This window comes from Triticum dicoccoides, chromosome 4B (genome assembly GCF_002162155.2).
Source record: "Triticum dicoccoides isolate Atlit2015 ecotype Zavitan chromosome 4B, WEW_v2.0, whole genome shotgun sequence".
Taxonomy (NCBI): domain Eukaryota; kingdom Viridiplantae; phylum Streptophyta; class Magnoliopsida; order Poales; family Poaceae; genus Triticum; species Triticum dicoccoides.
Genome location: NC_041387.1, coordinates 606,895,059 through 606,906,681, shown reverse-complemented (window position 1 = coordinate 606,906,681; position 11,623 = coordinate 606,895,059). Strand labels below are relative to the sequence as shown.

General features: G+C 46.2%; 1 protein-coding gene across 1 annotated transcript; it reads left to right on the top strand.

The window, feature by feature from the left end:
• Positions 1 to 601: 601 nt before the first annotated feature.
• On the top strand, positions 602 to 7,478 carry LOC119291730 (probable mitochondrial adenine nucleotide transporter BTL3). The gene is made up of 4 exons (XM_037570540.1): positions 602 to 1,325; positions 5,565 to 5,868; positions 5,956 to 6,423; positions 6,997 to 7,478. The coding sequence occupies exons 1-4, from the start codon at positions 904 to 906 to the stop codon at positions 7,063 to 7,065; spliced, it is 1,263 nt and encodes a 420-aa protein (XP_037426437.1). The 5' UTR covers positions 602 to 903; the 3' UTR covers positions 7,066 to 7,478.
• The last annotated feature ends 4,145 nt before the right edge of the window (positions 7,479 to 11,623 follow it).

Genomic DNA, 11,623 nt, shown 5'->3' with positions numbered 1-11,623 from the left:
TCGCTGGATCGAGGAGGTGAAGGCGTCATCAAGCCGTACGTGCGGAGGTGCCGTCCGTTCGACACTTCATCAGGAGTTCGTGGACGGATCGTGATTGGATCGCGAAGACGTTCGATACATCAACTGTGTTTCTTTAGCTTCCGCTTAGCGATCTAAAAGGGTATGTAGATGCAATCTCTCCTCTCGTAGATGTTCATCTCCTAGATTGATCTTGGTGAGCGTAAGAAATTTTTTGTTTCCCATGCAACGTTCCCCGTTAGTCCCTCCATTCCTCGTGATAGTGTAAAACCATGCTACTGCCAAAAATGGTTTTACATTATCTCTTGAAAGAAAAAGTCTTACATTTTGAAACGGATGGAGTAGTACTAGTTTACATCATCACCAAGGCTAGCGTGCAGGCAAAGATGACCAGTTTTTTCACGATCTGAAACGTGCACGATTAACCCAACATACGGCCTCCTTTTGGGTGGGCATTTGATCCATCGTCCCTGCGCCGTGCTAGCATCCACGTAAACGAATGGACAAAAAAGAGGAACAAGAAAAACTCTACAGAAAACGTTATCCAAGAAATTTACAAATGACAAAAAATTCGCACCTTGTGCAGCCTCGTTCGCCGCTCCTTGGCCTCTCCTGCCTCCGGGCGGCAAGATCCAAGCCCAAGGCCAGGAGCCGGAGGCATTTCAAGAACAAGAATAAAAATCCGGTCTTTCCTTTCCTCGTGCCGCCGCCGCCAACCCGCATCTACTTCCTCGCCACCGCACCCCACCCCGAGCTGATCGGTGGTTTTGTTCCCTTCCTTCAGCTCTTGTGGATTCAGGCCCCGGTCGATAAAACCGATGCCTCGCTAACCCTAGCGGCCTGTAGCATCCGCCTGCGTGCGTCTTCGGACCTGGGCACGCCGCCATGTCTTGGCTGGAGATGTGGCTGCCGGCCGCGGGCGAGGGGGCGGCGGCGGGGCTGTTCCTCGACGCCGGCGACGCGGCGGCGCACGGCGCGCTCCTCGCGGCCATGCCCGGCTGCTCGGCCTCCTTCGGCGTGCCGCGGCGGCGGCCTGGGAGGGCGCCGCCGGGGTTCCTCTCGATGACGATGTCGGTCAAGGGGGGCAGGGAGTTCGCGCCGGCCCCCGTGGGGCTGCTCACGGGCGGGGACGACAAGGGCGGAGGGGTGGAGGTGGCGGAGGGGCTGGTCGCCGGGAGGGGCGCGGAGGGGGTGGTGCTGGTGGAGGCCGACGGGAAGCTGACGGAGGAGGAGGCTCATTCTGGAGCCGGCGCCATGAACACCACCAAGCATCTCTGGTCTGGGGCCGTCGCCGCCATGGTCTCAAGGTATCGCCACAGTCCCAAGCATTATCAAAGTATGGTTGTTGAAACTCCGAGGTGCATTGTTCGGGTATGCTGAGAAACACCATAGTTATGATGCAGTTAAATCGAATAAACTTGCAGCAGAACACTGGTCCCAAATACCATAGCTATAGCCTATAATGCCGTTCCCTTTCTGGTCAAATGAATTGAACTTGATAGGATCGGCAAATGCAGCGCACTGGTACGAGACTTCGAATCGCATGTCAGACTATCCTCTTTCGGTTAGGTTCATCGCTTCCGTTTTAACACCACGGGAGTGGCATAAAACGTGGGTGTCAGATAATTATATTTTCACAAACGTGCCTGGAATCTGTTATGTTTCAAACAGCAACAACAACAACATAGCTTGTCAGTCCCAAACAAGGTGAAGTAGGCTAGAGTTGAAACCTATAAGATCTCGAAACCAAGTCATGGTTCTGGCACGTGGACAGCTAACTTCCACGCACCCCTATCAATGGCTACTTCTTTGGTGATATTCCAGTACTTCAGATCTCTCTTTACGGACTCCTTGCATCTCAATTTTGGTCTACCGGAACCTGTTTTTTTTTTATTAAGAAGAAATCTCCAAGATAGATCGAAAGACCACTATTTACAAACACCCGCCAACAACGAAGCCAAAAAAGAAGAAGAAAAAACGTCCTCAGCAAACTGACCTAGGGGCCCTAGCTAGCCTGGACCTACAACAGCATGGGAAACAAAAGATTCGTTTCTGATACTAACGAGTTTAAACCAAGCTGTGTGTTGTAAGCTCAGGTTCAGGTGTACTTGGAGAGTTCTGGTTGCCATTGAATGAAATTGATTGGAAAGTTTATTAGCAAGCAGCATCTACTACCTTTATTAGGATTTTAGCCTTTTATTTTTCCTACCGCTTAGTTTTTGTGATAAATGGACTATGACATAAGTTGGTTGCGAATCACGTCATTTCAGATTGTTTTGCCAATTGCTATGAGTGCTTGGACGATTGGCCTTTAGATGCAGCCGACTCTAACAAATTGGCCTTCTGTGGCACGACAATTAACTGCTGTTCTGTCCACTTCATTAAAAGATCTGTTTAGTTGTTTGTTCTGTTGCGCTGGATGCTGGTTTTCTCTTGTTCTGTTATCATAACGGTAGTGGAATCTGATCCTGTTTTGGATCGTATGGGTGAAAAAAAACAATCAAGTGCTATACTGTCCACTTCATTAAAACTTGTCGTTTTGGGTCATGCGTGCACGTGAAGTCAAACTTTTGAAACTATAACTTGTTCTTTTCGGTCATACGTGTACACGAAGTCAAATTTCCGAAACTTTTGAGTACCGTGATCCTTTGTGTAGATTTCACTTGAAAAGTGTTTTCATAACAGTGCCAGTTTAATGAATATACTGAAATAGAAACTTGCGGTCGAAATTGTGCTTTATAGACATTATCGATGTTCGAAATGACAAGCTTTACAGAACTGATGGTAGTACGTCATAAGTAGCATTTGGACATTCTAAGTTTTTGTGGGCATGCAAGCTATGCAGTTAAGAAGTAATTTTACATCAAAGGGCATGAGGTAAGCCTGAAGTTGAGGCAGCAAGAGCTGTGTCTTGTTTGATCTATCAGGGGAAACTACATCCATTTCTTACGGCAGCCAAAATAGAGCCATGATCTTAGAAATAGGAAAGGTAATATCACTTAGGTTAAGATCAATGTTACTAGGTTGACTGCATGGAATTGCAATCGGTGTGTGATTCTACACAAATTTCAAAATTTGTGGTTTCTGCAGCTTTTAGGGAGCAAATCAGAGCTCATTAATGCTGTGGCTTCAGCAATTAGCATAGTTTACAGCCTGGCCAGCCCACTTGCTGAAGAGAACATCATGTCAGAGATAAATACACTATTACATATAGCGAAACGGATTTGTTAGAATTTCCTATTTAGGGTTGCTGATTGCTCACTAAATTTGGAGATATACTTAGCTCGAGAACACACGGTAATATAGAGCTAACCAGTAGTGACAGCAGAAGCTAGAGACAACAGAGGCAATAGTTTAGCCTTTCTCTTGCCCACATAACGCTGTGGATTGTTGTGGCGGTGTGCCTTGGCCCCTAGCAGCATCATTGCGCTACCACAAAGAAAGAACATCGGCTACTTTGTTAGGTACTGCTATGTTACGGCCAGCTGGCTACACAAGAAGCAGCATCAGGCTAACCACAGGGGTGCTTCACGTATGGAAGGTAGGATTTAGAAATTATTGTTTTCGTTATTAAATCTATCTTGCCTATTAGAAGGATGGAATGCCTTCTTTATAAGCATAAGGAGTAAACAAAGTCAGTGGTCTATACTCTTTTGCTATGATCTTCCTTGACCTGCTAGTCTAGATCCTTTTCCCCCCAAATTAGTGGCCTCCTTCACCTATTGCTGTTCTGCTTCAAGTCGTCGCTGCCCGACCCCCCTCTGCCTCTAAGATGGGTTTTTATCCGGTTGAAAACTAGGTTCACAGCAGTCGAATTGCTTCTTCTAGGTGCAACACATTGGCAGTTAATACGGTTAGCTTGTGTACATAGTACTGTGTAGTAGCATTTGTTTGATATTGAATAATGATTAAGGAGGCTTGAAGGATATTGTTCTGGGTTACCCTTCTAGCTGCCAAAATCCACTTCTATCAGGTTCTTGAGTTTATAGAAGAGCTGTAACTTCTCTTTTCTGCCCTGTGGGCTGACCTTGCGCAAATGGTCTCTTAGAATCTCAAGGACCTGATAGAGATGGATTGTGGTAGTTATGGGGGTATGTTGGCTCCGACCCCCAGCACACCCAGCACAATGTCCTTCAAGCCTCTTCATTCAATAGCTAAACGATGCTACTGCACATTACTATGTACACAGATCATCGTACTAACTTTTAATAGCCCCTGGCCTCTCTTGAGCATTTATCTGTATTTGCTACTTATTTTAGATGTCTGTCTTGGTGAGTTGGTGTAATTGGACTCTGCCATCTATTTTGTTCTGCTCCAAGCCTCCAAGAAAGATCTGGACCTTCATCCACAAACTACATTCCAAGCTATTTACTTGATATGACATGCCTACTATGTCACTGTTCTATCTTAACAGAAAATACACCCTTACGTTCCCTGTTCCTCTTTTTTTTTTGGAATCCTGCAAATTAGGGATGCTATTTTCTGCCCGCTTTCAATGTATTATGTGTACGCAGTTACTTTCTGATGCTGCTGGAAGCCTAGAATGTATAAACTTAAACATGAATGCAAATAAAGACAAACCTGAAACTAAGGGCGTCTCCAAAGCGGACCCTCAAACCGCCTGCATCCTTCCGGACCGACCTGTATGGACACAGTTTGCCGTCCAATGCGGTACCTCATCGATCCGCCGACGCGTCCGGACGTCCGTTTTCCTGCAAACCGGAACCAAACCAGGGGGAGCTTTGCGGGAGTCCGGACATACTTCTGGCCAATCAAAAGCCACCATGTGCCCTCTCTCTGCCCGGATGACAGAAGGCCGCTGCTGGCTAAGTAATTAATTTGGCGGAAGCTAGCATGTTTAAAGGCAGCATTTGGCGGAAGCATGTCTAAAAATGACCATGCATTTGGCAAAAGGTGTTCTCTTGCCAAATGGCAAGGGGATTAGTAGGCCATGGCAAAAAAGCTACTAATCACGTACAGTAAGTAGCTAGCTAAAAGCCGGAAGCAGGCTACCATTCTATTTGGCGGATGGCGGAAGCAGGCTAAAAGTGATTAGTGAAACATTTCATTACTTTGGCGGATGGCAGAAGCAAGCTACTAAAAAGCCACTAATCACATAGCTAACCATACTAGATTTGGCGGAAGTTAGCCTTCTGCCAACAAAAAAGTTACATCACAAAGTTTTTTCAAACATGTAATATGATTTGGTGGAAGGCTATTTAGCTGAGTCTGCTATTTGGTGGAAGGTTAGCGAAAGACGTTTTTTAGAAGTTATAGAGGCGGAGATATAAGATATAGGATTTTGGATGGCCGGCTCCCGCGTCAGTGTCCGCAGACTGGTCCCCACCAGTCTGCAGACGGATACGGTGTCCGCCTGTCCGGTTTGAGGATCAGTGTTGGAGATGCCCTAAACCACCTCCTGGCTAGTTTCAGGGGGTAGTCCAGGATGGAATTTTGATTGTGATAATTAATATGTGAGTCTGTATTTCCATTTCTGCTGCTTTAAGTATTGAATATTTCTTCCCTAATTTGTATATCTCGTGTAGAACAGTTGTTGCTCCTCTTGAAAGGCTAAAGTTGGAGTATATAGTTCGTGGTGAGCAGAGGAATCTGTTTGAGCTTATCCAAGCGATTGCAACAACGGAAGGGCTGAAAGGCTTTTGGAAAGGGAATTTGGTCAATATCCTCCGTACTGCTCCATTCAAGGCGGTGAACTTCTATGCATATGACAGTTACAGAAAGCAACTTCTCAAATGGTCTGGTAACGAAGAAACAACCAATCTTGAGAGATTTATTGCTGGTGCTTCTGCTGGTGTTACAGCAACGATAATGTGTATACCCATGGATACGGTATGTTCTCTTGGGTTCTGAATTATCTCACTTTCTTGTGCCATCATTAATTGCTAAGTACTGTCTGGATTAACCTGTTGATTGCAGATTAGGACAAAGATGGTAGCTCCTGGTGGTGAAGCATTAGGTGGGGTTATTGGTGTTGCCCGCCACATGATCCAGACTGAAGGGTTGTTCTCACTGTACAAGGGATTAGTGCCTTCTCTTATTAGCATGGCACCCTCTGGCGCTGTATTCTACGGGGTGTATGACATACTGAAGATGGCTTATCTGCATTCCCCCGAAGGAAAGAGGAGGATATCAATGATGAAACAACAAGGTCAAGAGGCAAATGCATTAGATCAGCTTGAGTTGGGCACTGTTAGGACCTTACTCTATGGGGCTATCGCTGGATGCTGTGCTGAGGCAGCCACATACCCTTTTGAAGTAGTTAGGAGACAGCTACAGTTGCAAGTCAAAGCAACAAAGATGAATGCACTCGCAACATGCCTAAAAATTGTTGATAAAGGTGGAGTACCAGCACTCTACGTTGGCTTGATCCCCAGCTTGTTACAGGTACATGTTTCTTCCAGAAAAAAAACCATTTGCACATTCAGGGTTAGCTTTATCAATGCATCCATCTGATTTCGGATTTAGTTATCAGCTTTGAGCCCTAGCTCATGGTTTCCCATGTAATGTCAGCAGATCTCAGTGAAATTATTTAATAGATAATGGTATTCTAGTGGTTCTGATTTCCCTATGAAAGGGGCAACCAAATCTAGTGTGTGGCTAGGATATTCGGTAACTTAGATCTGTCTATGTTTGTTATCCTGACTATTTGTGTCATTCAACTTTGCATGCTAGTTTTGTTTTGGATTGTCTGGTGTAACCAAGCCTAACGTGTGCCTAGGTTATTCAGTAACTTAGATCTGCCTATGTTCGTTATCCTGACTATTTGGGTCATTCAACTTTGCATGCTAGTTCTGTTTCCGATTGTCTGATGTAACCAAGCCTAACGTGTGCCTAGGTTATTGGGTAACTTAGACCTACATATATCTGTTAACCTTAGTATCTGTGGTATTCAACTTCACATGCTAATTTTGTTTTGGATTATCTGATGTAACTGATTATCTTTCTCCTCTTCTTCAGGTTCTGCCATCGGCATCTATCAGCTATTTTGTATACGAGCTAATGAAGATAGTCCTGAAAGTGGAATGAGTGCAAGTTGATTCTTTGTGCCAACATAGCAAGTTCAGGTGGCTCAGCTGACATTACCTTGGTAAAAGTTGCAAGCAATCGTCGATTTATCAGTGCATCTAGCACATTTTCTTTTTTCTGGTAGGCTTACTTCACGAAAGCTTCAGAGGCTGTGAATGTAGCTTCATTTTGGTCAAGGCATTATTCATTTGAAGCTTGGCGTCACAGTATTCTTGTGCGCGAGGTCACCCGTGCCTCTTTTCTCTTGCTCATCTATAGCCAGATTGAGCTTGTGCCCGAGTGAAAACATTTGGCCTTCAAATTTCAGTTAACAAGGTTTCAAATTTTAATGCTTGATGTATGGATGCATGCATGTCTGCAAGCCGGAATGGTTTTGTTTGGTACAGGCTCTTGAGAAGTGATGTTGGCCTCCAGGCTCCAGTCGTTCGTACAGACGTTATATCCTGCTTTCTTTAGACTTGCACTGGCTTACTGCTTGTTAATGATTTTACCTCCATTTCGATGATCCATTTTCCATTTGGTCTATTATGTGAAGATGCACACAATGTTTAGGCCCTTTTGGTTCTAGGAATTGAACAAAGGGAAAATGTAGGAATTTTTGTTTATCTCGGTTGCAAAGGAAAATCACGGCTACATGAACTGAAACCATGAATTTGTAATAGCAGTTGTCCCGTTGCACATGACAAATGCCATAACTGCTCTACAGTATATATCCATGAAATATAAAGCTCAGGGTCTTTAGAAAACAAATACTCCCTGCGTAACTAAGTATAAGACGCTTTTGCAGTTTAAATTGAACTGCAAAAACGCCTTGTATTTAGCTAGGGAGGGAGTAACACTCTGATTATGGCTTCATTTCGAAGGAATAAAACATTGTGTTTCTCAGTATCTAATTACGGTAATAACTTTCCCAGCCAGCGAAATTAGTTCTGCTCCGGTGTTTTGCTCACTGTGCTGGAATCGGCCTTGTAGTACGGTACGGTCAGCCGACCTCCCGGTTCTTCTTGACGTCGGTCAGCTGCTTTGGTGCGGCCCAGTTGCTTCATGGTACGTACTAGCACACAGTGGAAGAGGAAGCCACGGGTGCGAGCGAGATGGATGTGAATTGGCTTGTTGATTGTATCTAAACAGGGCTGTGATTGTTGCAATAATGGGTAGGGTAGGGGATACTGTCTACAGTTGCTCTGGCCTTGGCGGCAGCACGCACGTCGGCATGGCCGCTGCCGCTGCACCCGTTCCGTTGTGACGGAAGCTTCATCGTACCAGCAGGCAGCAGACCCGTTCCGATGGATCCTCTCCCGAAGCCGCCCTGGTGACTGTGACTGTGAGTGTGAGGTGAGCACTCTAAAACTAAAAGTTGCCGCTGATTACTTGGTTGCCTGTTGTTGATCGGCCAACACAGAGCACATGGCGCCTGCCGGCCGGTAGCAGCGACGTCTCCGCGCGCTCGGCTTCGACTTCGACTTCGTGGACACCTGTGCGCCTGGGGAGCGGAGGCCTGTCCATGTCTCCATGACAAGCAGTAGCGATGGATCCACCTTTTTGTGCATCTTGCGCTCAACAAGAGCGGTGGCCGGTGGATCTGTCTATCGTCTATCCACGGTCGATCTCTGCGTATGCCTCCGGTGATCAAGGATCAGCGTTCCTACTATCTGCGATTATTCAATGCGTGATTCCGCATCAGAGTTGTTGGCCGGGGTATCCGGGCGTGCGTGGGATGCATGCTTGAGCTGGAAAGCCGAGCTGGTTCAGGGTCAGGGGTTAGGTGCAAAGCCGCTACCGCTAGCTGCAAGACTCCATGTAGATGTAGACTGATGGAGGGCACGATCGATGATGCTTAAGTTAATTATATCTTTTACTACCATCCTGCGAATTTTCTAAGGAGCAAGCAGTGGATAGCTCGGTGAGCGCGGGCTGCAATCATGCGCGCGCGCGCGTGCCAAAGCCAGACCACGGTTGGGAGACGGGCTAGCACGCCGTGATCAGAGCGACCGGGACGTGTGGTCACTTGGCTCCGGCTCCGTGGAGGTCAATTATTATCTCTTCTTCTGCCCCATGCAGGAGCCAGGAGACTTGAAGCATTTGCCACGATCATCACTTCTTTCAGGCTAAGCGTTAGTGCGTGGCATAGAAAAGAATATCAGCATCGATTTTGGGCTGAGAGAGAGTAGTCATCAGAAATCCAAAAGGGGAGAAGAGGACTAGTCATGAGCGACAACGAGGCGTACGCGAGACGGCGGGGAGCCGAGGCCGAGAGGGACAGCGACAGGGACGGACGGCCCGGGGGAGCTCTCAACGGACGGGCGCGCGAGGGCGACGGCGACGGATAACGACCGCCCTGCTCCCCTCCCCCGTCGCCCGCCAGAGCTTGGACGCGCGAGAAGGGCTCCTTCGGGGTGGGATCGTACGCGGAGACAGAGCATCATTCTCTTCTCCGCGAATCGAATCTTTCTTGGATTGGATCAGGGCGACCGTCGCGCGCGCGGCACTCATCGCTTTCCCTGCTCTTTCCGTCCTTTCCCCTGGAGTGGTGGCGGTAGGAGCTGCGGGCGTGGTGGCGGTAGGAGCTGCGGGCGTGGTGGCGGTGCGCGGTGCGTGGTTCGGAGCACGACAACGTTGGAGCAACACATGCCGATTTATACCTGTCCAGATTCTTTGTGAAAATTCTCCATTTCTTCAGCACAATTAGAGCAACTCCAACGCGCCGACCTAAACAGATGGTCCTTTTTTGTTTGTTTGGGTCGTCCGCTCGTCCGGCATCCGCCTTGTTTGAGATTTGGGTCGGCAGTGCGTCCAACGCACCAACCCATATGTGCCAGCATGGCCGGCTGACCGCCCTTTTTTAATAAATAGCTCAATTTTTGCATTGTTCACTTTTGCATTCAAACATATAGTCCACAACCAAATAAATATCATAGTTTCAATCGAGTAAAATAGCATAGTTTTGCAAGTCGAATAAAAGTAAAAATGTCTCACGTAGTTCTGCAAGCCGAATAAAAAAGATACATCTATTGGTTGCCAACATGAGCCCACATATACTCAACCAAATCACTTTGCAGTTGCACATGAGTTTCCCAATCACGCAGATCATGATGAAATTAGGTGAACTGTTCAAACGTTGCCACTCCTCCATGCTCAGTCACAACATTCTCATCCTGGAACTAAAACCCTGATACGTCTCCAACGTATTTATAATTTTTTATTGTTTCATGTTATTATATTATCCGTTTTGGATGTTTTATATGCATTTATATGCTATTTTATATTATTTTTGGGACTAACCTATTAACCTAGAGTCCAGTGTCAGCTTTCTGTTTTTTCCCTTGTTTTTGAGTTTTACAGAAAAGAAATACCAAACGGAGTCCAAATGACATGAAAATTTACGCTGGTTTTTTATGGACCAAAAGAAGTCCCCGAAGCAAAAGAGTTGGGCCAGAAGAGCCACGAGGCCTCCACAAGGGTGGAGGGTGCCCCCCTAGGGCGCGCCCTCCGGTATTGTGGGCTCCTCCTGGACCCTCCTAACTTCTTCTCGACGCCAAAAATTTCTATAGATATACAACCCCCCTGAAATAAATCTAGATCGTGAGTTCCGCCGCCGCAACCTCTGTAGCCACGAAAAACCAATCGGGACCCCATTCCGGCACCCTGCCGGAGGGGGAAACCATCATCGGTGGCCATCTTCATCATCCCGGCACTCTCCATGAAGAGGAGGGAGTAGTTCACCCTCGGGGCTGAGGGTATGTACCACTGGCTATGTGTTTGATCTCTCTCTCTCTCTCTCTCTCTCTCTCTCTCTCTCTCGTGTTCTTGATTTGGCACGATCTTGATGTATCGCGAGCCTTGTTATTATAGTTGGATCTTATGATGTTTCTCCCCCTCTACCTTCTTGTAATGGATTGAGTTTTTCCTTTCAAGTTATCTTATCGGATTGAGTCTTTAAGGATTTGAGAACACTTAATGTATGTCTTGCATGTGCTTATCTGTGTTGACAATGGGATATTCACGTGATCCACTTGATGTATGTTTTGGTGATCAACTTGCGGGTTATGTGACCTTGTGATCTTATGCATAGGGGTTGGCACACGTTTTCGTCTTGACTCTCCGGTAGAAATTTTGGGGCACTCTTCGAAGTTCTTTGTGTTGGTTAGAATAGATGAATCTGAAATTATGTGATGCATATCGTATAATCAAACCCACGATACTTGTGGTGACATTGGAGTATCTAGGTGACATTAGGATTTTGGTTGATGTGTGTCTTAAGGTGTTATTTTAGTACGAACTCAAGGGTTGTTTGTGACACTTATAGGAATAGCCCAACAGATCGATCAGAAAGAATGATTTTCGTACCCTACAATAATATATTCATTTGTTCTCTGCAGTTAGTGACTTTGGAGTGATTCTTTGTTGCACGTTGAGGGATTGTTATATGATCCAATTCTGTTATAATTGTTGAGAGAACTTGCACTAGTGAAAGTATGAACCCTAGGCCTTGTTTCCAAACATTGCAATACCGTTTTCGCTCACTTTTGTTACTAGTTACCTTGTTATTTTTATATTT

What these genes read in the sequence shown, in the direction of transcription:
- LOC119291730 (XM_037570540.1), top strand. Translation starts at nt 904, where the DNA reads ATGTCTTGGCTGGAGATGTGGCTGCCGGCCGCGGGCGAGGGGGCGGCG. An exon ending in TGTGTATACCCATGGATACG is followed by an intron (nt 5,869 to 5,955) that starts GTATGTTCTCTT and finishes TGTTGATTGCAG; the next exon opens with ATTAGGACAAAGATGGTAGC. An exon ending in TGATCCCCAGCTTGTTACAG is followed by an intron (nt 6,424 to 6,996) that starts GTACATGTTTCT and finishes CCTCTTCTTCAG; the next exon opens with GTTCTGCCATCGGCATCTAT.